Source organism: Lepidochelys kempii, chromosome 3 (genome assembly GCF_965140265.1).
Source record: "Lepidochelys kempii isolate rLepKem1 chromosome 3, rLepKem1.hap2, whole genome shotgun sequence".
NCBI classification, from domain to species: domain Eukaryota; kingdom Metazoa; phylum Chordata; order Testudines; family Cheloniidae; genus Lepidochelys; species Lepidochelys kempii.
The window spans coordinates 203090828-203115177 of NC_133258.1; the positions used below are offsets into that span (position 1 = coordinate 203090828).

At 43.9% G+C, this 24350-nt stretch overlaps 1 protein-coding gene across 5 annotated transcripts in view; it reads left to right on the plus strand.

Moving 5' to 3' along the window:
* The first annotated feature begins 407 nt into the window (after window positions 1-407).
* FERMT1 (FERM domain containing kindlin 1) overlaps window positions 408-24350 on the plus strand; it is a 39698-nt gene continuing 15755 nt past the window's right edge. The window contains exons 1-7 of one of the 5 annotated variants that reach the window (XM_073339685.1): window positions 408-505; window positions 4965-5138; window positions 8573-8806; window positions 13145-13291; window positions 13979-14192; window positions 16018-16120; window positions 17621-17728. In XM_073339685.1, coding sequence (XP_073195786.1) covers window positions 4988-5138; window positions 8573-8806; window positions 13145-13291; window positions 13979-14192; window positions 16018-16120; window positions 17621-17728 — 957 coding nt within the window. In that variant the 5' untranslated portion in view covers window positions 408-505; window positions 4965-4987. Of the gene's footprint in view, window positions 516-1478; window positions 1887-2970; window positions 3123-4964; window positions 5139-8572; window positions 8807-13144; window positions 13292-13978; window positions 14193-16017; window positions 16121-17620; window positions 17729-24350 lie in introns of those variants that run through there. The other 4 variants (XM_073339684.1, XM_073339682.1, XM_073339681.1 and 1 more) reach the window with 4 other exon arrangements.

Consider the following 24350-nt stretch of genomic DNA (forward strand, 5'->3'; position numbering starts at 1 on the left):
GTGCCTGACGCTGCTGTTGATTCCAGTGAATACCGGAATACCTTTCGGGGCTTTGGCCTTAGCCTCCCCGTGCCTCAGTTTCCCCACCTGTACCGGGGGATACTATAAAGCCTTGGGGGTGCTCAGTTACGATGCCGGAGGGAGGCACAGAAGCACCACGGGCGGATAATTTGTACGGTGCCACAAGCTTGTGCTGTATGAAGCTGGGGAGCGGCCGAGGGCAATGGGTTGTTTGCAGGCGCCGGCGGGCTTGCCCCGACCCGCCCGCGCCCCGCTGCCAGAAGGGGCGGGGGCCCGGCGGGCGCGGGGCCGTGCCGGCTGCGGGAGCCGCGGGCAGAGCGAACGCCGCGCCCTGGCTCCCCGGGGCCCCGCCGCGGCGCAGCGCAGCGCAGCGCAGGGCAGGGCAGGGCCGGGCTGGGAGGCGGGCGCCTCCCCCGCGCCGTTCTTAGGCACCAGGTGCTGGCGGAGGGAGCAGCCGCGGGTCGGGGAGCTGCCCTTGGACAAGGCACGTGAGTGTGAGCGCTGGTGGGCGGGGAACGACCCTGAGCAGGGGCCGCCAGACCCCTTCCCCAGTGGGCAGCTTCCCCCCAGCCTCTGCTCTGCTTCCTCTGGCAGGAGTGATTGAAGGAGGGGGTGGTTCTTCCGTAAAGCCCGACGGGTTGCAGGTCTCTGGGCAGCTCCTGCTATGTGGGTGGGAGAGAAGAGGTTGCTCTGTGTGATATCTGTAACCTGGGGGCAAGAGGCAGTTAGTTGTGGGGAGACATATTAATTGTAGGGTGGTTTGTTTTTTAAAGCCTAATGGCCTTAAAAGGTTCTTTGGAAAAGGAGATCTGGATACCTAAGGCCAAATCCTCGGCTTGCACAAATACCTGGTGGAAGTCCCAGGGAGCGTTCTTGATTTCCACCGGGCTTCTAAAGACTTCTGCGTGTAAAAACCCGCTTTAGAACAAACAGCGGTTCCAAGTTCACGCTGAAATGACTGAGGTGGAGGGAGGGGTTGGAGGAGGAATGTGGGGCAACCAGATTTTCTGACTTTAACCGCTGGTAGCCATTAAATCAAGAAATAGTCCTGCCTCCTACACTTCTTCAGTGTCATTCTGGGGTGTCCCATAAGTGTTTGCTGTTGAAGAAATTTGGGCTAGATCCTGCAGTCCTGGAAGCCAGTGGAAGTTTTGGTAGTGGGTTCAGCAAGCTGCGTCCTGAGGGCTTTGTAGGATGTTTTAAAACTTACATTTGAGAGTCTTGATTTCCTAACCCAAATGGCATGGTTTTTAAATAGGTGCTATAAATTTTGGTATCGATTCTTGAATGCCAAGGCCATAGGTTCTTAAGAAATACCTACGGTAAACAGAGTTCTTTTTGTTGATGTTGTTAATATTTTTATTTTTTGCACTGGTGTGATCATTTAAGCTAAGGAAAAAAACACTTTCAACTAGTAGGAAAAGAAGCAAAATTCCCATTGGCTTCAGTTGAAGAAGGGTTGGGCCTCAGGCCAGTTTGTTTACTCTAAAATTAATTAAAGTGTGTAAAGTTTGGAGCAGTAAGGGCTAAGATTTATTATCTGTGCCCTTGTGTGTTTTCTAAAGAAGGTAACTGTAATGTGTTTCCCAGCAATTAAGTGATTTCTATTCTGTTGTTGCTATGACATTATTTAGAACTATTGATTTAATACATTCATAACAGCCCAGAAGGCATCATTATACCTAGTCTGACCTCCTGTAAAATTTCACCCAGTTATGCCTGCATTGAGCCCAGTACTTGTGTGTGACTAAATTATATCTTCCAGAAAGGCATCTAGTCTTGATTTGAAGACGCCAAGAGATGTGGAATCCACCGTTTCTGTTGGTAGCTTGCTCCAGTGGTTAATCACCCTCTGTGTTAAAAATGTATGCCTTATTTCTCATTTGAGTTTGTGTGGTTTTAACTTCCAGCCACTGGTACCCATTATGCCTTTCTCTGCTAGATTATCTATTCGTGTTTGTTTTTATTATCACAGACAAAACCTCTGGCTTGAAAGAGAAATATTGAAGAGAGACTTTAGAGAAATAAATCAAATAAGGCACCTGTCACAGTTACAGAGCTAGCTGCACCTCTCTCCCCTTCCAGGTTTCTCTGAGTGCACTGCTTCATGCCTCTCCAGGGTGAAATCATGGGATTCTCCTACTCTTAGACCAGGCCGGGGGCTGCATCAACCATGCTTTCCCAGCAGGTCCAGCTGGGTTCAGCATCTGTGGTACTTCCCTTTGGGGGTCTGTGAACAGAGTGTCCAGATGGCCGCTTTAACCCAAAGCATTGTTTGATTTCGACAGCAATAATAAAGCACAACATAAGGGGGGGAAAGGTTTTTGACACGGATATAGGCCTTCCTGGGGATGGTCTAACTTCTTCATGCCTCCCCAGCAGGTGTCTGTATGTGTCTGAGTCTGACCAGCTTCTCAGCAACAACCATCTCCCTATCTTGAGAGAGAAAATCGTTTGTAGCATTCCTTGTCCTCTCAGTTTGTGGGCTTTGGGTCCCTGCTGTCCAATCGCAGTTTGGTAGGCTCAACAGGAGGTTGGGCCAGTCACCACAGGGCCAGTGGCTCTCCCCCCTGCCTTGTAACAACCCCCATGTGGTTACTGAGGTATCATCTCAAGTCATTCTTTAGCCTTTCTGTTTAACCCAGTGTAGTCATACAGGGAACATCCCAATAACCAGCTCACACACAGCATTCTTAAATTATTACAGAGCAGCCCCTGGCCATCGTAGTGCCCAGCTGTGCTTAGATGGGTGCAGGGGGATCTTTGGGCCCACACGGAGCTCTGTGAAAGCCAGTGGCTCTCAACCCAGATACAAGGTTCCAGCCACATGAATGAAACTTCAGGATTGGGGCCCTAATGTGCCTTTTTAGCTTTAAACACAAACAGAGGTTTCACTGTAACCCAAACTGAAGAGAAGGAGGAAGAGTATTTAGGTGCCAGAGCTGGTGATCCTGTTAGTGATCAGTGACTATAACATCCATGTGGATGACAAATCCTCTGAATGGGGTCCAGGATTTCATGGCTACCGTGACGCTAACCAAGGAGGCTGTTGGTTTAACTCGCAGTGGGTTCCAGTTTGGACCTTGTGTTTTGGGATGGGGGTGAGTAATCCTGAAATCCCTACCCACCTCATTGATTGACCATTGCTTCCCTCAGTTTCCCTCTCCCTCGCAAGAGGGCCTATTTGGATGGTTCACCCTCAGAAACTGATTATACCTGAGTAGAAAGCTGAGGGAGAATGCCGTTCCCCTGACAGACTGTGCTACCTAGTGGAATGTCACGTGAGAGGTTGTGGGATCATTGCCCGTGTTCTCCAGTTTGCTACGCCTAGGGACATAAATGCTTTCTTTGAAGTTCTTTTGCCTGTGTTCTATAGAGGGTGAGACTAGATGAGCTCATCATAGAAGTATAGGCCTCTAAGGGGCCTTGAGAGGTCATGTAGTCCACACACACAACCCATCCTGAATCAGGACTAAAATCGATGAATCATAAGGCTAATTTTCCTCAGCCATTGATAAGGTTGCCCCTAGGCATTCTCTTCTTGGACTTTGGTCTAATAGGTCACCTTGGCTTACAGGTGACCTGTGGCAAATGCAGCAGAAGGGAAATGCTGGCATGCCAGTGCCAGAAATCTTATCCTGAATCTGACCAAATGAGATACAAAGACTTTTTTTTAAAAAAAATCTTACATTGTCGCTGTGAAAGAGGCAAAGAAATGGTTCTTTGCCTCTGTTGCAGGCCTGGCAGGGTCTCTACTAGTGGGCCGTCACCAGTCTGCTGTACTGGACCCAGTCTTTGGATCCCATCTGCTCCCAAGCCCACAGAATCTGAGCAGCGTCCAGATGCTCTCTCTAGTCCTTACCTCTTGGGCACATTCTATCCTACACCCCTCTGTGGGATTGTGGGACCCCATAGTCCAGCTGCCCTAGGTCCCAAAACCAGTTCTGAACCTGCCCCAAATCCTATGCACACTCTCCCCAGAACTCTACCTTCATGGGTGCTCCAGTATATAGTTTAACTCTTCGGAGACACATGGCAGATAACGCAAGGTACTCACTCAGGCTTTGCCAAGAACTTCTTAAACATACATGCACCTTACTCATAGACGGCACAAGAGATTTACAGACCTATGGAAAAAACAATGCACAGTTGAACGCAGTTTCCTCCTTCAGAGTCCTTACCACTCCTGAGAGTCCTTTAGGGTTTGGTCATAGGGGACCAGGTCCATCTTGCCCCCCACATCCCCTTCTGAGTCTCCTCGCTCTGGTGATGGTCTTCCTCCCTTTGCTAGAGAGCCTGTCCTTTGAAAAGCAGGGTCTGACACCTCTTCCTGCTTCTCTTCTCACGTTGGGGGATTTTCCATTCTCCCCCTCCCCCACTCTGAAAGGCAGAGGGTTGCTAAAAGTTAGTGGCTCTACCTGGCACCCCTCTGGAGCTATCTGGGTAAGGCTGTACAGTTTCTGATGGCCCTATTTCAGGTTTTCAGATGTGGTGCATCTCCTACCATAAAAAGGAAGCTATAATCCACACTGAAGGTCACAGTCATAAACAGGGTGCATAAAATCAAATGGAATTCATGAGTTTACATAGACGGAGTGACGAAACTTCACAGCCTCCACCATAGCGTCTGTAAAGTCGTGATCAGCGGGTCTGCTTCAGGGAGTGGGAAGCTTGCTTGAACAGAGCTGTGTCTGCTGTTTCACTGGTTCAAATTCCCCCTGTTCTGAAGAAATATTTCCTGACTTCGTGGCTAAAATCATTCAAATCTAGCGGGAGCAGATTCTGGAGGAAACGTATGCCACACCTCTGCTTAAATTTCTGCTATTTCTCTCTGAGCTGTTGCCCGCATCAGGGCCTTAATTGTCTATGTCTTGATTATTATTTTTGTTGAAATGCACTGTGTTTTGAACATCTGTTGATTTATGATTTCTTCTACTCTGTAGAACTCGCAATAGAGATTGCTGAGATGACTTCCTCAAACGAATATGGATACAATTCTTGGGAGCTCGTTGTCACAGTCGATCACCAGTATGAAGAAGAGCAAAAGGAATTTACACTTCGGGTCTCGGGAGACCTACATATTGGTGGAGTGATGCTCAAATTAGTAGAACAAATCAGTGAGTAGAGAGAGAGAGTTAACTGGCATGCTGTTATTGAAATCACATGTGTGGATTTCCCCCTCCTCCCCTTCCTTGGCTCAATAGACCAGGTAAAGGAAAAGTTCGAGAGGAAACAAAGATGCAGCAAGGTGAAGTAACTTGCCCTCAGTCCCACAGCAGTTCAGTGACAGAGACAAGAATAGAACCCAGATTTCCTGAGTCTCAATCCAGTGTACCAGCCACTGACATAAGCTGCATCCCGAAATAATTATCCCGGGTCCTGATCTTGCAGTTGGATCCACACAGGCCAAGAAGGAGCTTCCAGATACAACTATACCTGAAAAAAATATTGACTATAAATGTCATTGTCTCTAGATTTCACATAATACAGATATTTCCTCCACCACACTCTCCACAAGCATATTCGCTCTCTCCAAATCTCGCAATCTTTGGTTACCTTCTTGCTGACTGCTGAGCAGGGCCTGTCTCTATTAGCCAGGTGTGCATTCAGTGGGCTTTGCATTCCTCAGAGTAGAGCACTGGGCGCAGAAGAGATGTGATCTGGGCACCGCTGTTCATATCTTTGACTTTTGACTTCTCGTCTTGCTTTTGTGACTACCCTATACAACAGCAGTGCTGCCGTCATCTTTGGTCAGCTTGCTCAGTCCATAGCGTGGCCTGTCATGACTAACTTTCTGTACCTCTTTTGTGACTGTGAATTGTAATTCAGGACAGGTTTACACTACAAATTTACAGCAGCGCAGCTGCACCACTCTAGCGCTTCCGGGGAAGATGCCCAAGCTGACAGGAGAGAGCTCTCCCCTCGGTTAATAACTCCACCTCCGCGAGAGGCAGTGGCTATGTTGGTAGGAGAAGCTCTCCCGTCAACAAAGCGCTGTCTATACCGGCGCTTAGGTCAGTATAACTACGTTGTGCAGGGGTGTGGATTATCCACACCCCAGAGTGACATAGTTACATCGAAGTAATTTTGTAGCATAGACCAGGGCTTAGTGTCATCCAAACTGAGAGGCCAGTTCTCAAGGATGCTAAAGAATTCACACACACACACATGCCCTGGCATTTCACCATCAAACATGCTTCTGAGTGGCTTGTTTCTTTTCCAAGATGGTGGTTGTTGTAGAAAAGAGTTCACTGGATTCATTTGTAAGAGCTTAAAGAGTGCCTAAATTCTATTCAGCCTGGAGCTGTTGAAGCTGATGGGGAAACCGGGGTAATTTCACAACTCAAAGGAAAATTTAAAAGGTCACAAAGTCCATTCCCTTAATCCCTTGTACTCCACCCCTTTAACCGAACAGCTGCATGGACTTTTACCTGTGATGTTTAACAAAAAGAAATCTACAGTACCAAGTGAACTAGAGGTCAACAACACACCCCAGATCCTACATGAACTGTGTCTGTTCTCTTTCGACATTACAACTTTCTGGAAACAAATGAATTTGCTTTGTTCGATATATTTTTAATTTTTTGTTTTAAAATGAGAGCTGCTTCTTACTTTAAGGCCAAAAGGATCCAATCGGACTGCCTGTATAACACAGGCCATTAAATTTCATCCAGTTACTCCTGTATTCAACCCACTACATTAGATCTGGTTAAAGCATATCTTCTAGAAAGGCATCCTGTCTTTGTTTGAAGACATCAAGAGATGGAGAATCCACCATTTCTCAGGTTTTCATCAAAAAAGCAAAAACTTTGTTTTCAGGTTTGGCAACTGAAAACCAATTCATTTTTTTTTTAAATGTTTGGTTTTTGAGAACCAAAACCTGAAAAATTTCAGCCAGTTGGGCAAAAATTTTCAGTAAACCTAAAAATTTTCCCCGGAACTAAAAAATGTCAGGTTGCCAGAAATCGAAACATTTCTGTGTTCGGGGTGCTGGGTGAGGCAGTTTGTTAGGTTTTTTTCAATGAAAACTGAGGGGGGGGATTTAAAACTTGACATTTCCCACAGAAAATTCAATTTTGATGAAATAGACATTTTCCATCCAAAGCACTTCAGAGCTGGTCAAAAATTTTCCATCAGTTAATAATTTTACCAAGGAAACTATTCTTCCAGCAGTAGATAAGCACTGTCACAAAGCTGTAGTTTGTCACAAGACCTTGTCTCTTTCGAGCAGCTCCTGCATTTAAAAGATAATCCATCCAACTAAATTTCTGGTTAATTTTCATTAGGTGATGGGTGAAATGATGCTCAGGTTGTTCATTATTTAGAAGCTCTTTGTAAGAAGTGTGTTCTGCAATAATGTAGAGAATTCTGGATTAAAGGAAAATCTGTCAAATCATACAGCTACATATTTGCTCCAGTTATATCTTTTTTTTTTATCATTTATCTTATAGTCATTCGTGAAGGTCCAAACCAAGATCAGGGCTCCACTGTGCAAGGTGCTGTACAAACACATAGTGAGAGATGGTCCCTGCCTTGAAGAGATTCTAATCCAAATAGCTAAAATGGGCAAAGGGTGGGAGAAAGCTCAGAAGATGTGGATTCACCTCCTAGCTCTGCTGTAGCCGTCTTGGGCAAGTCACTGCATTTTTCAGTGCCTGAGTCCCCCGTCTTTCCCCTTGTTCCCCTTCACAGGCACCACTGCGATCCACAAACCTCCCGCTCGGCTGCCACCTAACCCTGTAGTGCCTAACCTCACTTGGCATCTCAGGTTTTCCCTTCTGGGCAGGTGCACTGCAACCCCTCTCTGAGTGCCCATCTCCTTCCTGAGCGTGCACACTACTGCCTCGAGATGGGCATCTGAATGCCCGCTTCCTGCTTACGCCCTGGAGTAGTTCACAAACTGGGAAAGAGGTGTTCTGCTCCCAAGTCGCATGCAGGGGCCCAATCCAGTAGGTGGCCTCTGAGCATGCCTCCCAGCTCGGGCCCCTCCGGTGAGTTCACACAAAACAGCTGGGGTGGGACTTTCCTCACAATCTTTAGTGGATTGGGTGCTCACCCCAGGATGTGGGAGACCCCCAGTTCAAGACCCTCCTCCACCTGAGCGGGAGAAAGGATTGGAACAGGGATCTGCCACCTCTCAGGTTTACAAGCCTGTAGAATCATCCTCACTCTTTCTCTGGCCCAATTAATATTTAATTATTAAATTAAAGTGGAACAGCAGCAGCAGGCGAGATTGAGGGAGTCATACACTAGAATAGCCCAATAGTTAGGACACTCACCTGGGAGATGGTAGATCCCTGTTTAATTCCCTTTTCCTCCTCAGGGAACTTGAACCAGGGCCTCTGTCTTACTGGGTGTTCGTACAGTGTGTAGCACACTGGGGCCTTGATCTCAGGGTTTCTAGTTGTTACCGCAGTACAGATATTAATAACATTCTCATTGTTCATCTGATCTGTAGCTCCGTGTTTCAAAACAAGACTTCTGAGTGGATCTGCTTTATAGTTTGTTACTGATCGCATACTTTGCATGCCCTTGTTTGATCTTGCCCTAGATTTATCACGGGACTGGTCAGACTACGCTCTTTGGTGGGAGCAGAAGAAGTGCTGGCTTCTGAAGACCCACTGGACGCTGGATAAGTGTGGGGTGCAGGCGGATGCCAAGCTGCTCTTTACCACGCAGCACAAGATGCTGCGCCTCTGCTTGCCGAACATGAAAACCGTGCGGCTGAAGGTCAGCTTCTCTTTGGTGGTGTTCAAGGCTGTCAGTGACATCTGCAAAACCCTCAGTAAGTGACGCTTCATCTGATTGCAGGTGTATTTCAGGGCTTCCTGTTGGCTTGGTGTCTGCTCCCCCTACTCATGCAAAACTCCTTCCAAGTTCAAAGAGACCCCTCGTATTAGAGGCTGGGAAGAAATTTCCCCCCATTCAGATTGGCAGTGACCTTGGTGGCTTTTTGCCTTCCTCTGTAGCATGGGGTGAGGGTCACAGGCTAAGATCATGTGAGCATATCACTTCCCTGCCACTAACAGGGCCCCAGGCATTGGTGCACTCTGTCCCTCCACGCTGCTACAGCAGAGAACAATAGTTTAGTCTCCCAAGGGCTGTAATCCTAGAATATCAGGGTTGGAAGGGACCTCAGGAGATCCTCTAGTCCAACCCCCTGCTCAAAGCAGGACCAATCCCCAATTTTTGCCCCAGATCCCTAAATGGCCCTGTCAAGGATTGAACTCGCAACCCTGGGTTTAGCAGGCTAATGCTCAAACCACTGAGGTCTCATTCTGATTGTTGGGCTTGGTGTGGGGGTGGCTGGTGGTGTTGGTGGCCTGTGCTATACAGCAGGTTTGGTGGGCCCTTCTGGCCCTGAACTCTATGACCTCAGTCCCAGACCTTTCCAAAGAGAGCACAGACTTTTACGTTCAGTATCCAGTGCCGGTTGGCTAAGAGGGTGGGTCTCCGCCCTTATAGATCCCTGATCAATAACATTATCAGGAGCTTCTCCTGTGACCAGTGTTCCCTCTAATTTTTGACAGGCCGTGTGCGCAAAAAATTTCTTCTGTGCAAATTTTTGTGCGCGCAGTGTTTCGCCATGTGCTTGGGGTTTAGGGTCTGTATGCGCGTACGCATCTTAGAGGTAATAGTGGTTGCTGATTAGCGAGAGTTCTGAGGGTGGCTTTAGGTGGCTGGAGCCACCAACCCATTTCACGCTGTGCACGGAACAGCTTGAGCCCCGTTCTGCTCTTGCACCGGCCTCACAACAGTGTAGCCCACAGGGTGGGTGGAGTTACTCCCAGATTACAGTAGCATAAATGAGGTGAGAATTGATCAGGCCCATTGTTTTTTATTTCTTAAGAAGTGAATTTTAGTGCTTGAGAAACTTGTAGCACTGATCAGACCAGGACATCCATCCTGCTTCCCAGCACAGCCCTGTCAACATACTACAGTGCTGAGCCACAGTAAGCCTGGTATGCCAATGACAGATTTATCCCAAGCTGCGATTTGCAGTGGCTTTGAAATATGCCAAATCTACAGTAACTTTTTAGCTAATAGGATTAAACTGAGACCACATCAATCTCCAAGCTCTTCTCATTTGAGAGCATACCTAATCCCCATTTTAACCTAGATCTTCAAAGATCAACATGCCTAGCTCCATAAAAAATTTGTCAATCCAAGCCATGTTAACCACAGTGCAATTTTTAGTTCAGTCTTCTAGCATTGGAGTATAAAAGGGGTGGAATGTCTTTATTACACTTAGCAGCTATGATGCAGTGACACCATAATTGCTTAACCAGCATTTGATTGGATTTGAATATTCCTACCCACAAAAATTGCTTATGCGGTTCATGTTTTAATTCAACCTGGAATGTTTTTGCATGAATGAATCAGATGTAAAGTTTCTTTATGAACAATACTCTTATATTCTAGAAAGCAAAGTACGAGGAATGCATCTAACAGCATATGTGCTTAGCACAATATTGCATTCATATCAGTAGCATATAGTCAAGATTGGGCATGCATGTGAAAATGAAATGCTATAAACTGGGAAATGAAATGTGTGTATTTCAGCTATGGTGGGCCTAATTCTGTTCTCACTTAGATTGGCGCAAGCCCCTCCACTGAAGTCAACGTGGTCAAAGGCAGTTGCATGGGTGTTAGTCAGAGGAGAATCTGTACTATGGTCTTCTCAAATGCAATCGACTTTATTACAGGGCTGTTAAGCAATTTAAAAAATTAATCGTGATTAATCGCACAATTTTTTAAAATTACGATTAATCGAATGATCATGCTGTTAAACAATAACAGAAAACCATTTATTTCAATATTTTGGGTGTCTTCTACATTTTCAAATATTTTTCAATTACAATAGAATACAAAGTGTTCACTTTATATTTTTATCAAAAATATTTGCATTGTAAAAACAAAAGAAATAGTATTTTTCAATTCACCTCATACAAGTACTGTAGTGCAATCTCTTCATCATGAAAGTTGAACTTACAAATGTAGAATTATGTACAAAAAATAACTTCATTCAAAAATAAAACAATGTAAAACTTTAGAGCCTAGAAAGTCCACTCGGTCCTACTTGTACAGCCAGTCACTCAGACAAACAAGTTTGTTCACATTTGCAGGAGATAATGGTGCCCACTTCTTGTTTACAATGTCATCTGAAAGTGAGACCGGGCATTCATATGGCATTGTTGTAACCGGCGCCGCAAGATATTTATGTGCCAGATATGCTAAAGATTCTTATGTCCCTTCATGCTTCAACCACCATTCCAGAGGACATGCTTCCACGCTGATGACGGGTTCTGCTTGATAACCATCCAAAGCAGTACAGACCGACACATGTTCATTTTCATCATCTGAGTCAGATGCCACCAACAGAAGGTTGATTTTTCTTTTTGGTGGTTCAGGTTGGGTAGTTTCCGCATTGGAGTGTTGCACTTTTAAGACTTCTGAAAGCATGCTCCACATCTCATCCCTCTCAGATTTTGGAAGGCACTTCAGTTTCTTAAACCTTGGGTTGAGTGCTGTAGCTGTCTTTAGAAATCTCCCATTGGTTCCTTCTTTGCGTTTTGCCAAGTCAGCAGTGAAAATGTTCTTAAATTGAACAACATGTGCTGGGTCGTCAAGTGAGACTGCTATAATATGAAATATATGGCAGAAATCGGGTAAAACAGCAGGAAACATACAATTCTTCCCCAAGGAGTTCAGTCATAAATTTATTTAATGCATAATTTTTTTAACGAGCGTCGTCAGCATGGAAGAATGTCCTCTGGAATGGTGGCCAAAGCATGAAATGCTAAATATTCGTATGCCTCATCTGGCATCTAAATACCTTGCAATGCCAGCTACAAAAGTTCCATGTGAATGCCTGTTCTCACTTTCAGGTGACATTGTAAATAAGAGGCGGACAGCATTATCTCTCATAAATATAAACAAACTTATTTCTCTTAGCGATTGGCCAAACAAGAAGTAGGACTGAGTGGACTTGTAGGCTCTAAAGTTTTGCATTGCTTTGTTTTTGAGTGCAGTTATGTAACAAAAATCTACATTTTTAAGTTGTACTTTCATGATAAAGAGATTGCACTACAGTATTTGTATGAGGTGAATTGAAAGATACTATTTCCCTTATCGTTTTTACAGTGCAAATATTGGTGATCAAAAACAATAATATAAAGTGAGCACTGTACACTGTATTCTGTGTTGTAATTGAAATCAATATATTTGAAAATGTAGAAAAACATCCAAAAATATTTAATACATTTCAATTTGTATTATATTGTTTAACAGTGCGATTAAAACTGCGATTAATCGCGATTAATTTTTTTGAGTTAATCCACGTGAGTTAACTGCGATTAATCAACAGCCATACTTTATTACAAAAAGAGGGCTAAATCCTGGGAAAACCCACACCATACATTTCAAGGCCAGAAGGGACCACTGGGATCATCGTGTTTGACTTCCTGTGTAACACGGGCCATAGAACGCCCCCAAAATAACTCCTAGAGCAGATCTTTTAGAAGAACATCCAGTCTTGATATAAAAACTGTCAGTGATGGAGAATCCACTGCAGCCCTTGGTAAATTTTTCCAATGGTTAATTACACACTCTGTTTAAAAATTTACACCTTATTTCCAGTCTGAATTTGTCTAGCTACAACTTCCAGCCATTGGATCACCTTATACCTTTTTCAACTAGATTGAAGAGCCCACTATTAAATATTTGTTTCACATGTAGGTACTTATAGACAGTAATTAAGTCATCCCTTAACTGTCTCTTTGTTAGACCCAAAAACCTCAATATTTGGGTGGGTGAGATTCTGTGGCCTGCGTTGTGCAGGAGGTCAGACTAGATTATCATAATGATCCCTTCTGATCTTAATATCTATGAATCTATTTAGTTTATCACCGTAAGACTATCACTTCCAAAGTTCTCAGCATCACCACTGCGTCTTTGGTCTTCACTTGGCTTTGCGGCTGAATTGTGGGTGCTTCTGTGGAGATGTGTTGTAGGATACAGCCCTGAATACGGAGGAGTCCCAAGTGATGTTGCCATGTTTTGTTTTTATTGGCCATTATCTTGTAAGATTCCATAGCCTTAACTTCAGCACTTATCGTTGTAGATATTAGACGATCAGAAGAACTCTCTCTGTTGAAACAATCGGAAGATACTTTGAAAAAGAAAAAGAAAAAAGACAAGAATAACAAAGAACCAGTCATAGAAGACATTTTAAACCTGTACAACTCTCCAGTGATTTCAGGATCACCAGGTAACAAAAACTCAGATGGACTTTATTCCGCTGTTTGGTTTCTTTTTAAGAGAAATATTTTAAGCCCAAGGAGGGGGAAACAGTTCTTCATGTTGTGCAATTAAAACAGGAGGAGGTGCAGAGGTTTGCAGGGAAGCAGAAGTTAAAGGGATGCTGTTGACATGAAATCTAGCCAGATTTTTAAAAATTATTTGAAAGTAGTTTCAGGTCCTATCCTAGCCTTTGAGTCTCCATTGTGGCTTTACAATCACATTTTCCTATTTTTTTTTAAATGGTTTTTCTGTCCCGGTGCTCATGAAAGACCCACACAGACAAAAAGGGTAACTGATTAAGGCCCCAGCCCTGCAGACAGTATATACTGCTGCTTCCTTGGCAGCACGAGACCAGCCTTGGAATGGTCAGTCCGTTCTGACAGCCTGCAAGGGAGAGAATGGAACTGCTGACTTTTTAACATTTTATATCTCCGCCAAATCTGAGTGGAGTTTCATGGGACAACGAAAAGGTGCTTCTCTACCCAGCGGGCATTTCCCCAGGCAAATATCTAAGGCCTGCTTCGAACAATGGAGGTGTGAGAGCTTCTCAAAGAAAAGGTTTAGAATCCTGTAGAACATAAAGCGTTAAGCAACTTAAAGAGAGCGGCCACTACCAACTCCCTTATAATAATACATTATTGTTTTTAACTTGCAGCAAGTCCTGGTTTGTATAGTAAAACTATGACTCCCATTTATGATCCTGTCAATGGAACACCAGTCTCTTCTACTATTACTTGGTTCAGTGACAGCCCTCTGACCGCACCGAACTGCAACATCCTTGCCTTCAGCCATCCCAACTGTTCTCCAGAAACACTGGCTGAAATGTACCAGCCTCGGACCTTAGCTGACAAAGCCAAACTTAATGCAGGGTAAGGATGCTTCTCTTTGGCATGTAAGCTCGCTTAGCCGAATTGGCACCAATCAAGGCCTTTTAAGAAATGAAACACAGAATTTGAAAACATAACTCTTGCATTTAGCTGCGTGGTTTCTTAAAAAGGGTCCTTTGATCTAGTTCTTGTCTCATAAATGCTTCGTTGACTCTTTTTTTGCCTTTATGCCACATTTTTTTGGGGGGTGGGATTTTGTTTTAAGTGATCAGCAACATAAATAAAAATTTAGTCCAGACTCTTTTTATGTTATCGGACCACTGCAAAGCCACTGAAATGAGTAAGATCGCATTGGTGTAACTGAAAGGAGAATTTGGCCCTCTGTTAATCGTGGCTCCTCCTTAAATAAAGCGCTGAGGGCATGTGTGATGGCCACCTTCTTCATTGACACAGCAGGGATTGAACTGGGGACCTCCAAAGCTAAAAGCATGAGCTGCTACAGCTTGAGCTAAAGAGCCAAACTCAAGAGCTTGGACTTTGAAAAATTTCCATCAAAAGTGTTTTTCTGTTAAATCAGCCCTACTGTAGACTTCTGTTTTCAGTTCTGGAGGACCCAGTTTCAATCCCTAGTGTGTTGACCAAGATGGCAGTTGCCGTATAAGTGGAAGCTATAACAGACCCACGTCCTCTGTAGATCATGTGTCGATCATGCTCCTCTGTGTGCATGCCTAGACTTCAGCCATAACTGAAGACCTGGCAGAGGAATCCCTGAGCCTGCTAGTGTTTTCCACAAAGGAAAACTGCATTTTTTTTTAGCTTTCTGTCACTTAAGGCTCCACCCCTCCCCTTGATCAGTGCAAATCAGTAATTCCTCCCAGGAATGCACCTTGACTAAACAGTGGACTACTGCATGCTCCCTCTGCTGGCTCTTCAGCACCAACAAAGACCACTCCTAGGTCTTTACTGACATATGATGATCTTGGTGCGTGCTTTGGCATGAGATGTCCAGCAAGGGCTCTTGTTAGATGGGGGCTATCAGGATTTGTAATCCCACAAGCTGACCTAGTGCACGCCGACAGAGGTCCTGTCTTTTAGCCTTTACTTTGTCATTTAGACATCTAGGGAGCTGGTCAGCAAAGCACTTAGAAGTCAATGGGGCTACTCATGTGCTTAAAGTTAACAAGCTATTGCATGGTGCTGTCTGTATCGTATGGCATAAAGACACTAGATTTTCTTAGCATTCATTTCAAGAACAGTAACGGCTCACTTTTTATGTATTTCAATGTTGGAACGTGTGTTCAGATTTTCAAACTTTGCAGGATTCAATAGGGGATTAGACATTTATATGGATGACCAGAGTAGCTGGAGTTATAATAGCAGGCGCTAAAATAATAGGTGAGAGGTTTGGAAGGGACAGAAATCTTCATACTTCAAGGCTTAAACAACATCTCGCTAATGGGGGTCAGGAGGAAACTTCTCTTGGGGGCAGGTTACCCCATAACTGCCTACTGCAGGGTTTTTTACACTACCTTCTGAAGCAACTGGTCCTAGCTACTGTTGGAAAAGAGCATAGTGGATTGGGTGGATGTGGGGTCTGACCCCTTTGAGCAGGGGGTTGGACTAGATGACCTCCTGAGGTCCCTTCCAACCCTGATATTCTAGGATTCTGTGACCCAGCCTGGTAGTTCTTGTGTACCTTTGTTTCAGTACTTTAGACACCTATGCAAAAATGCAGCATGCTTGAGTTATGTGAATTTGCCTGTGCTTGTAGGAGCCAAAACTATTCGTTCATTAGAGTTACTCTGTAGCTTTGTATCTGACATTGTTTTCCGGGCACAATTGACTTCGTCTTTCATTTTTTCTCCAGCTGGCTGGATTCATCACGATCGCTTATGGAACAAGGCGTCCAGGAGGACGATCAGCTTCTCTTACGCTTTAAGTACTACGCTTTCTTTGATCTGAATCCAAAAGTAAGAGTCTCTTAACTCTTGGTTTCTGTTGTTTCTCTTTGTTTGGCCAGCTTTCGTGTTTAGGAGCTGCAGCACAAGTCTCTTGCGTTTTAGCTAGGAATTGCAATAAAGAGTTGCTTGGAAGTCTCCTCATATTCAGTGAATTCTGCTCCTTGCGGATCTTTCAGCTAAGAGTTTGCCCTCTTCGCTGAGTATTTGATACCCAAGTGACTGTTCACGCATCATGGTCCCCTCCGGTATCAAAAGGCCTGATACTGCTCCTGCTCCATTGAAATCAGTGGAACGGCTCCCATTGGCTTCACTGGCAGTTGGGTTGGGTCCAAAGAGGCCAGAAAAATGGGAGAGAGGTCAGAGCTGTGTCCCCAGGATTGTCCACCTCCAGGTACATTCCTGTTATCTGTTGGGGTTGTCGCTGGGGGTCCTGTTTCTGCCTCTCTTCCTGACTGCATGGCAGAGGGGCTCTGCATCCCAGTGGGCTGTTCATCTCTGTGCCCCCTTTCCAGATCTCTAGAGCTGAGACCTGCCCCCCAGCCTCCCTCCACGGAGTCACTAAAGATTCCAACCCGTAAGCAGCAACCCATCAAGGACACTGAACTCCGCCAGGATGCATGGAGTGCTCTGTGAGCAGGGAGTGTAGCCCTAACCGGGCTCCAGGCCCTTGAGATGACAGGGCCAAGATATAGCCCTAAGATTTTCTTAACTATAAGGGCCTAGTCCAAAGACCACCAGAAGAAGTGGTCAGGCTTTCAAAAGTGCTTGTTTATTTCCTGCATTTCTCTCAACATGGGCAACAAGAATAATCAGGGTAACATTTGCAAAAGCACTTAGCCTAATTCTCATTTTCAAAAGTCACTTTGGGTCAGACTTTTAAAGATATGTAGGTGCCGAATGCCCACTGAAATTCCACTGGGAACCTCAGTCTCCTTGCCTTTTAATGGGACTTGGACTCTCAAGTGCTTAAGTCGCTTTTGAAACTGGGACTTAAGCTCCTAAAGTTCCTTGAGTACTTTAAGTTTAGCTCTTAGTTCTTTGCATTTGCACTGATAGTGACTTGAAGTGAGCTGTAGCTCATGAAAGCTTATGCTCAAATAAATTGGTTAGTCTCTAAGGTGCCACAAGTCCTCCTTTTCTTTTTACAAAGATTACAGTAAGTTGAGTGCTGTTTTTGTTTTGGTGTTAAAAACATCAATTAATTATGGCCAGATCCTTAGATGGTGTAAGTCAGGAAAATTCCATTGTAAATTGTAGCTGTACCCGCTTATACCAGCTAAAAATCTTGCCTTGTGGGGGTGTGAATTAATTGTTTCCTTTCAGGCATTTTAGATAAATAACAATGTGCTTTCTAGTCTGATTAAAACATTCTGGGTGAAATCCTGGCCCCACTGAAGTCAATGGGAAGTTTGCCATTGACGTCAATGGGGCTAGAATGTCATCCACTGTCTCCTCTAGTCAAGGAGTTCCTACATGAACTAATGCAGCATTTTATCTCTCTGCCTCCAGTATGATGCGGTGCGAATAAACCAGCTATATGAACAAGCCCGGTGGGCCATCCTATTAGAAGAAATTGACTGCACAGAGGAAGAAATGTTGATCTTTGCTGCATTACAGGCATGTACTTGATCCTAGTTGAAAAACCGGTTTTCTCAAGAGGGGTGGACACAAGCTAGGGCAGGAACGTAATGGAAAGAGCACAAGCTAATTCCTCAACTTGAGCAGTTGTTTGCAGTTGTGCTTAGAGTTCATCCAGAGATTGATTGTTGGATTCTGTGAAGTGTTTCATGCTCTGATTAAAACAATGTCCATTATTTACATGCAACACATATGCCTTATGTAACCATTTATTAACCGTTTCTAAAGCAACTATAACCATATTAAATGAGAGCTATTTCTTTTCCATTTCAGAAAGCATTTCTTCTTCAGTATTAACTGCCTACCGGGTAGCCTTTTAATAATGGCTTCGTTTGGGAAAAGAGTTGCTTTATTTACTACCGTTCAAAATCCCTCTTTGCTCTCTGAGGGTTTCTACAATGCAGTTACATTTTGACAATATAAAAATCTGAAAACGTGGGGACAGTGTCAAGTAAATTTGAGTTTAACTTGACAATGAATAGCGTTGTGGTCATACGACACTACAGGGTTCTGGCCCATGACTGGGACTACTACAACACAAATAATAGTTGATGATAAAATCCCTTTATTTTAAAATGGAGTTTCCATGGAATTCAAAGTTTGCCACCTCCGAGTGCCACAGAATCCTGCAGTCTGCAGCTGCAGAATTTAGATCCAGTTTGCCCCCAGAGTATGGATTGAAGCCTGGAGTTATGGATTTGTAGCTTACAAAGCCAGAAGGGACCGCTGTGATCATCTGATCTGACCTCCTGTATAACACAGGTGTCACAGGGAGAAACAGCCTCTTTCTGGCCGCATCTGTGGATTAGCTCTGCCCGTCCAACATCCCTCCAGCGTTTGCTCACTGCATCACTCTCCTTGTCTTGCTCCTTTGGGACTCAACTGCTCCCACTTTGTGGCTTGCCCCTCTAGCCAGGTCACTCTAGTCCTCCCTTTCCGGGGTATCAAAGTCTCTCAGGACCCAGTGTCCCAGGCAGTCCTTCCTCTGACCGCTCCTTAATGGTGCCACTGCTCAGTGGCTGGTAGGGGAACCTAGGCCTGCTCTCTACATGGGTTCCAGCCTAAAGACCCTACAACAAGCAGCCAAGGTCTGCACATTACCGAACCTCACTGCTGTATCCCTGGGCTACTTCCTACCTTACTGTCTCTCACCTTGAGAGTGACTGCAGTCCCCCGCTTTTTCTTTTCTTTTTCTCCTTGTTATGGTATAACTCCTCAATACTTAGCGGTTTTTAGCCTCTTGCTCTGTCCGATGTCCTTCAGGGAATGTAACAGTGCCTCTTTAATAATACCCCATTTCCCAGTTCTTTTACTAAATCACATAATGTAATTATTTTTCCTTAATATGTTTGAATTCCTCAAAAAGTCTTTCCCTTTCTTTGTTAAAGCCCTGACATACCCATCAAAGATGATGGATTGTTTCTTCCACCTTCAGGTAAATATAGTCCATCTCTTGACTTTTTATTTAAAAAAGATTTCTGTTTAAGCCACAATGGTCAGATTGTACTCTTAATAAAAGCACTTCCATAGTCCAATCCAGGCCCTGTATTATGATATATGTCAGAACTCTAGGGCACCATTCAAAAAATCTTCTGCCTCCTTTTTCATTAATCCAATTTTTTTGCCATTTGTCTTTTACATTTCTCTGTACCAGGTTTCCCCAAGTGTATTTCTATGTCAATCCTTCCATTTCTTACAGCATTTTTAGCTGCTTTGTCCGCCATTTCGTTCTGTGTTAACACAATATGTACTGGGGTCCAAGCTAATGCTACACGTATCCCCATCTGTACTGACTCTGTTATTAGAAATATAACTTAATTGATTAAATCACTTCTACGTACTGAGATGCCCTTTTTTATTGTCATAAAGCGTGAGATTGAATCAGAAAAAAATTACCACTGCTGCTGGGCATACATCCCAGATCTAATTTATTGCTACTCGTTCAGCTGTTGTGACAGCAGTGGCAGATTATTGCACGGGGTCCGTGCCCAGAGGCTCTGGCCAATTTGGGGCTACTGGAAAAATCTCTCTTTCCGCCCCCCACGGCCATGAGGCTGGAGGAGCTCTCCCCGTTGCAGCACAGAGTTTCTCCAGTCTTGGGGCCGCAGTGGGGGAGGTGGAAGGGGGAGAATGGGTTGGGGCCATGGGTGGAATGGGGTGAGGCCTCGGGAGGGGTGAGGGTGAAATGGGGTGGAGCCATGGGTAGAACAGGAGTGGGGCTGCAGCAGAAGGGGTGGGGCAGGCCACAGTTCCAGTGCCGGGGCCCCCCTGCTTGCTCCAACCCAGGGCCCCAGGAGACCTTTAATCCACCTCTGCGTGACAGCCAAATAGTCAGATATTCTTTTAGATGTACTGATGCCCAATTTTGGTATATAATATACCGTCACTACTCTTCCCATTTTGGGTTTGTTTTGGTTTTTTTGTTTGTTTGTTTTTAACCTATCTGCATATATTTAACAAAACCGACTCCACTTTTCATCTATATACTGGTATACTGCATTTTTAAACACCTACTGCCTCTCTTTTACCCTTAAGTTTATAAAGTAAATATATATCCATGTTTGGACATGTGACTTTCCGTCCATAACTCATTTTCCCATGACTGAAAGTTTTGATTTCATTCGGCTTTTCCTGGTCTTTCAATTCCTGCCTCCACACTTCATCTCGAACGGCACGTGGCTGTCTAACATGGTAGGCTATAGTTTGCCTATCAAATTCCCAACAATGCTCATAAATTTGTTTAGCACTTTCATCGTTGCAGTTCCCATTAACGTTGGCCCAGAAAGTTAGGTCCAGTAGTTTCATTCACAGCGTAACTGGCATTTCACTTGCAGCTCTCTGTGCACACAGAGGTGGTGTTATAAATGCACCACACACCATTTGTAGTGTCTGGGCTTGCGTTAAATCTAATTTTTTAAGATCTGATTTTAGTGCTGCCCCAAAAGCTTGGCAGCCATAGTCCATAACTGGTGTGATTAAGGCTCTGTATGCCATCAGCAGTGTTTTCTTATCCACCCCCAGTTAGTCTCAGCAAGCCTTGTAAAGACTAGTCTCTAAGGTGCCACAAGTCCTCCTTTTCTTTTTACGGATACAGACTAACACGGCTGCTACTCTGAAGCCTTGTAAACAGATTAATCCTTCCTGTACATTTATCTTTAACATAGTTTATATGATCTTTCCAAAGTAATTTAGTATCAAATATTACCCCTCAGAATTTGAACCTTTTAACTACATGTGTTCTCCATACAGATACTGTTTACATTCCTTTTTCTAAAAAACAATCCTTTGGCTTTAGCAATGGAGAACTTGAAATCCCATGCATTTCCCCAGCCGGAGGTCTCCCAACACTTTGAGTCTCTCTTCTGCCACCTCAATATTCCTGCTCCTAACCCACAGAGCAGGGTGAATAGAATGACACCTACCCCAGCACTTAGGTTGATAAAAATGGTACACCGCAGGGAAGTGTTAATATTCTATATATTCGACATAACTTCCCAACTCTGACCTGTATGGTCCTTCTACTCAAAAATAAAGACCCCTGTATCTCCTACTACTTTGCATTACAGTTTCTAATTATGCAGTGTGCTCAGTGGTGCATCTTCCTTTCGTAAAATGCTCTGCACCATCTCTGTAATGCCATTGTGTTCCAAATAGGCATCCAATCTTCCATTCGCTCCATAATTTTACCCAGACAGGATATGAGAGCTCCTGCCAACGTGGCTACTGCCTTTCGCGGAGGCAGGAATTATTAAGCCAATGGGAGAGCTCTCTTTCGTCGGCTTAGAGCATCTTCACCAGAAGTGCTACAATGACACAGCTGTAAATGATGTCATGTAGACATAGCCTTAGTCTGAATTCCATTCATTCTTCTAATTTGCCTGTATATTTCTGATGTTTTGGGATCTTAGTTTATCCACCCACAGTACTTACTCCAACCCTTTCTTTGATTTTTGTTTTTTATAATTCTTTGTGCTATTGCCTTACTACTTTTATACTTCATTAGATCTTCATTATTCATTGTATTTTTTTGCTTTTTTATAGGATTTGTTTCTTTCTTTAACTGCCATTTTGCATTCCTCATTCCACCATGGAAAGTGATTTTTAGTTTTGGGGTACTTAAATATCCCAGGTATGGTTACCGTAGTTGCTGCCATTAATCCCTTTGTTACATTATCACTGAAATTCTCTGTCATCACTCACCCAATGATTATTCACAAATTCAGTACATTTATTTGTAAATAGCTCCCAGTTAGCTTTCTTAAAATTCCAGGTGGGTCACTTTCCATTGTCTTCCACCTTACTTTGCCCTTGAAAAGTAATAAATACAGGGAAATGGTCACTCCCCATTCCTTCTTCCATATATACTTCTCAGTTGCATTTACTTTCGATACCTGTTGTTATAATTCCCAGATGTAATTAGGAAAAACTACTACCTGCTGCATTAAATCTAGCTGGGGTGCCATTGTTTTAAAACTACTAGATTGTTTTCATCAATGAACTTTTCTAAGCATGCACCATGTTTACCAGTTGTCTTACTTCCCCACAATTTATGATGACTGTTTAGGTCACTGCATATAACACATGGTCTTTTAGCATTCTTCACTATCTCTTGTAGCGCTGAACTTCCTAATTTGCCACAAATTATAAATAGTATAAATCCTTAAAGAAATATTACTCTTCTGCATTGGGATCTCGCAGTATTGTACGGTCGGCTTGCTTCTTCATTCTTGACTGCTTTTCCTTATGAAAGTACAAAACACCTCCTCCTCTTCCTCGTTTTTGGTCTTGCCAAACAGCAAGATATCCTGGAAATGAAAGCTAAACCAGATGTCATATGTAACCAGGAAACGTGGCTGAAAAGCTTGCCTTTAAAATTCCAGGGTATTTCCTTTTCGTTCTTGACCATGTGCTGTCAGGCTGTGTGCATTCCAACAAAAGACTGAGATCCCCATACTAGTCATATTTCACCATTAACTTCATTCAAAATTGAACAAATGTGGTCCATTGACAAGTTGCTAATATACAAGTATTTCTCCAGTGCCCTTCTGTTAATTTTAATTTTTTCTGATTCCCCCCGTTTGTCATATATAGTCCATCACTTTTATCACAAATGCAATAAACCTTTCTTTTTTCACTACTGGTAGGTAATTGGGAAAACCTATTCCTTATGCGGCGTTTATCATATTCTTTATAGAACAAGGCTTTGTCTGCAGGTCCTCTTTTCCTGTGCTGATTGTCTCTTTTTCTTCTCCACGTGCTGCTTTGAAAGTCTCCTTCCAGTTTTCACATGTTACTGACAGTTTTTGTCTTTTTTGTATCTCTTTAGCTTGCCCCAATACACCCTCCGTATGCCAGACTGTTGTTACCACCACAGTTACGACCCATGACCTCTGTCTCTTCTCAACAGTTTTCATAGGAATGCTTTCCCCCACATTTACCACGTCTTGTTTTCCCTTTACAAACAGCCACTACATGTCCATACCATTGGCTCTGATAACACCTTAAGAGCGGGGGTTATATGGCTGAGTTCTCAGTATCTGAAAACCTAATGTTACTTTCCCAGGTGTAGTTGCTCCCTTGAATGTAATCGGTACAGCTGTTGATGCCTTGCTTTCTTCTCGTTTACTCATTAGTAAGGAAGTGACTAATACTTTATCTTCTCCTATGCTTTTGGTTATCTCATCACTGGTCAGCTCTAATACCATGCCATCTGTTACACCCTTTATTTCAGTCAAATACTTTGGTAGCTGGTAACTTATTTTAACTTTCCCAGGATTTTAGTTTTTAGCAGTTTATCAGCTTGCTCTTTGTTTTTACGTTCAACTAGAAGATCACCATCCCACAGCTTCCTAGCTCTTACAGTATCCCCTACACTTTTTTTTAAATCCAAGCAGCTACTTTCACAGGGTTAATATTGTGTAATCTTATTTCTTTGGCTAGGGATCTTACCAAGAGAACATTTTGGGCTATTTCCTTCCTCAGCTTTTCTTTTTTGCTGCTATCATCATCTGATTCTGCTTCTATTCTTTTCTTTCCCCTACTTTGCCCTGGCCTGCACTACAAACTTATATCAGTACAACTGCGTCGCTCAGAGGAAAATCTATACTCCTAGTGTAGGTAGCATCTTCATTAAGCGCTGCAGCTCTGTAAGTGTAGACAACCCCTTTGTACCCATTCTGCCTCTCTAATAGACTCTTCTTCAGTTTCCAGAGTGACTTCATTTGGGGTCAGGGAATCCTCCATCACCCCAGCCCCACGCCCTTCTGCTCTCAGCTATGGGCTTTATATAGGCTCCCCTTGTTCCTGTCCAGTGGAGCCTCCTCTTTAATTAGTCCTCCTTGCTCCCTGGGTCCTCCTCCAGGTGTACCTAGGTGGGTAATTGGGCCTTGCTTACCCCCATCACAACTGGCCATAGAACTTCCCTAGCATAATTCCTGTTTGAACCAGAACATCTTTTAGAAACGTTTGCGGGGCCAGAGGTGCATTAGAAATCCTATTGTATTCACCCTATTGTTTAGTCAATGGAAATTCCATCCTAATTCCTCACTATGGAGGCCCATACCAGGTGGACCCCACCCTAGAAAATCGATTGCACTCTTTT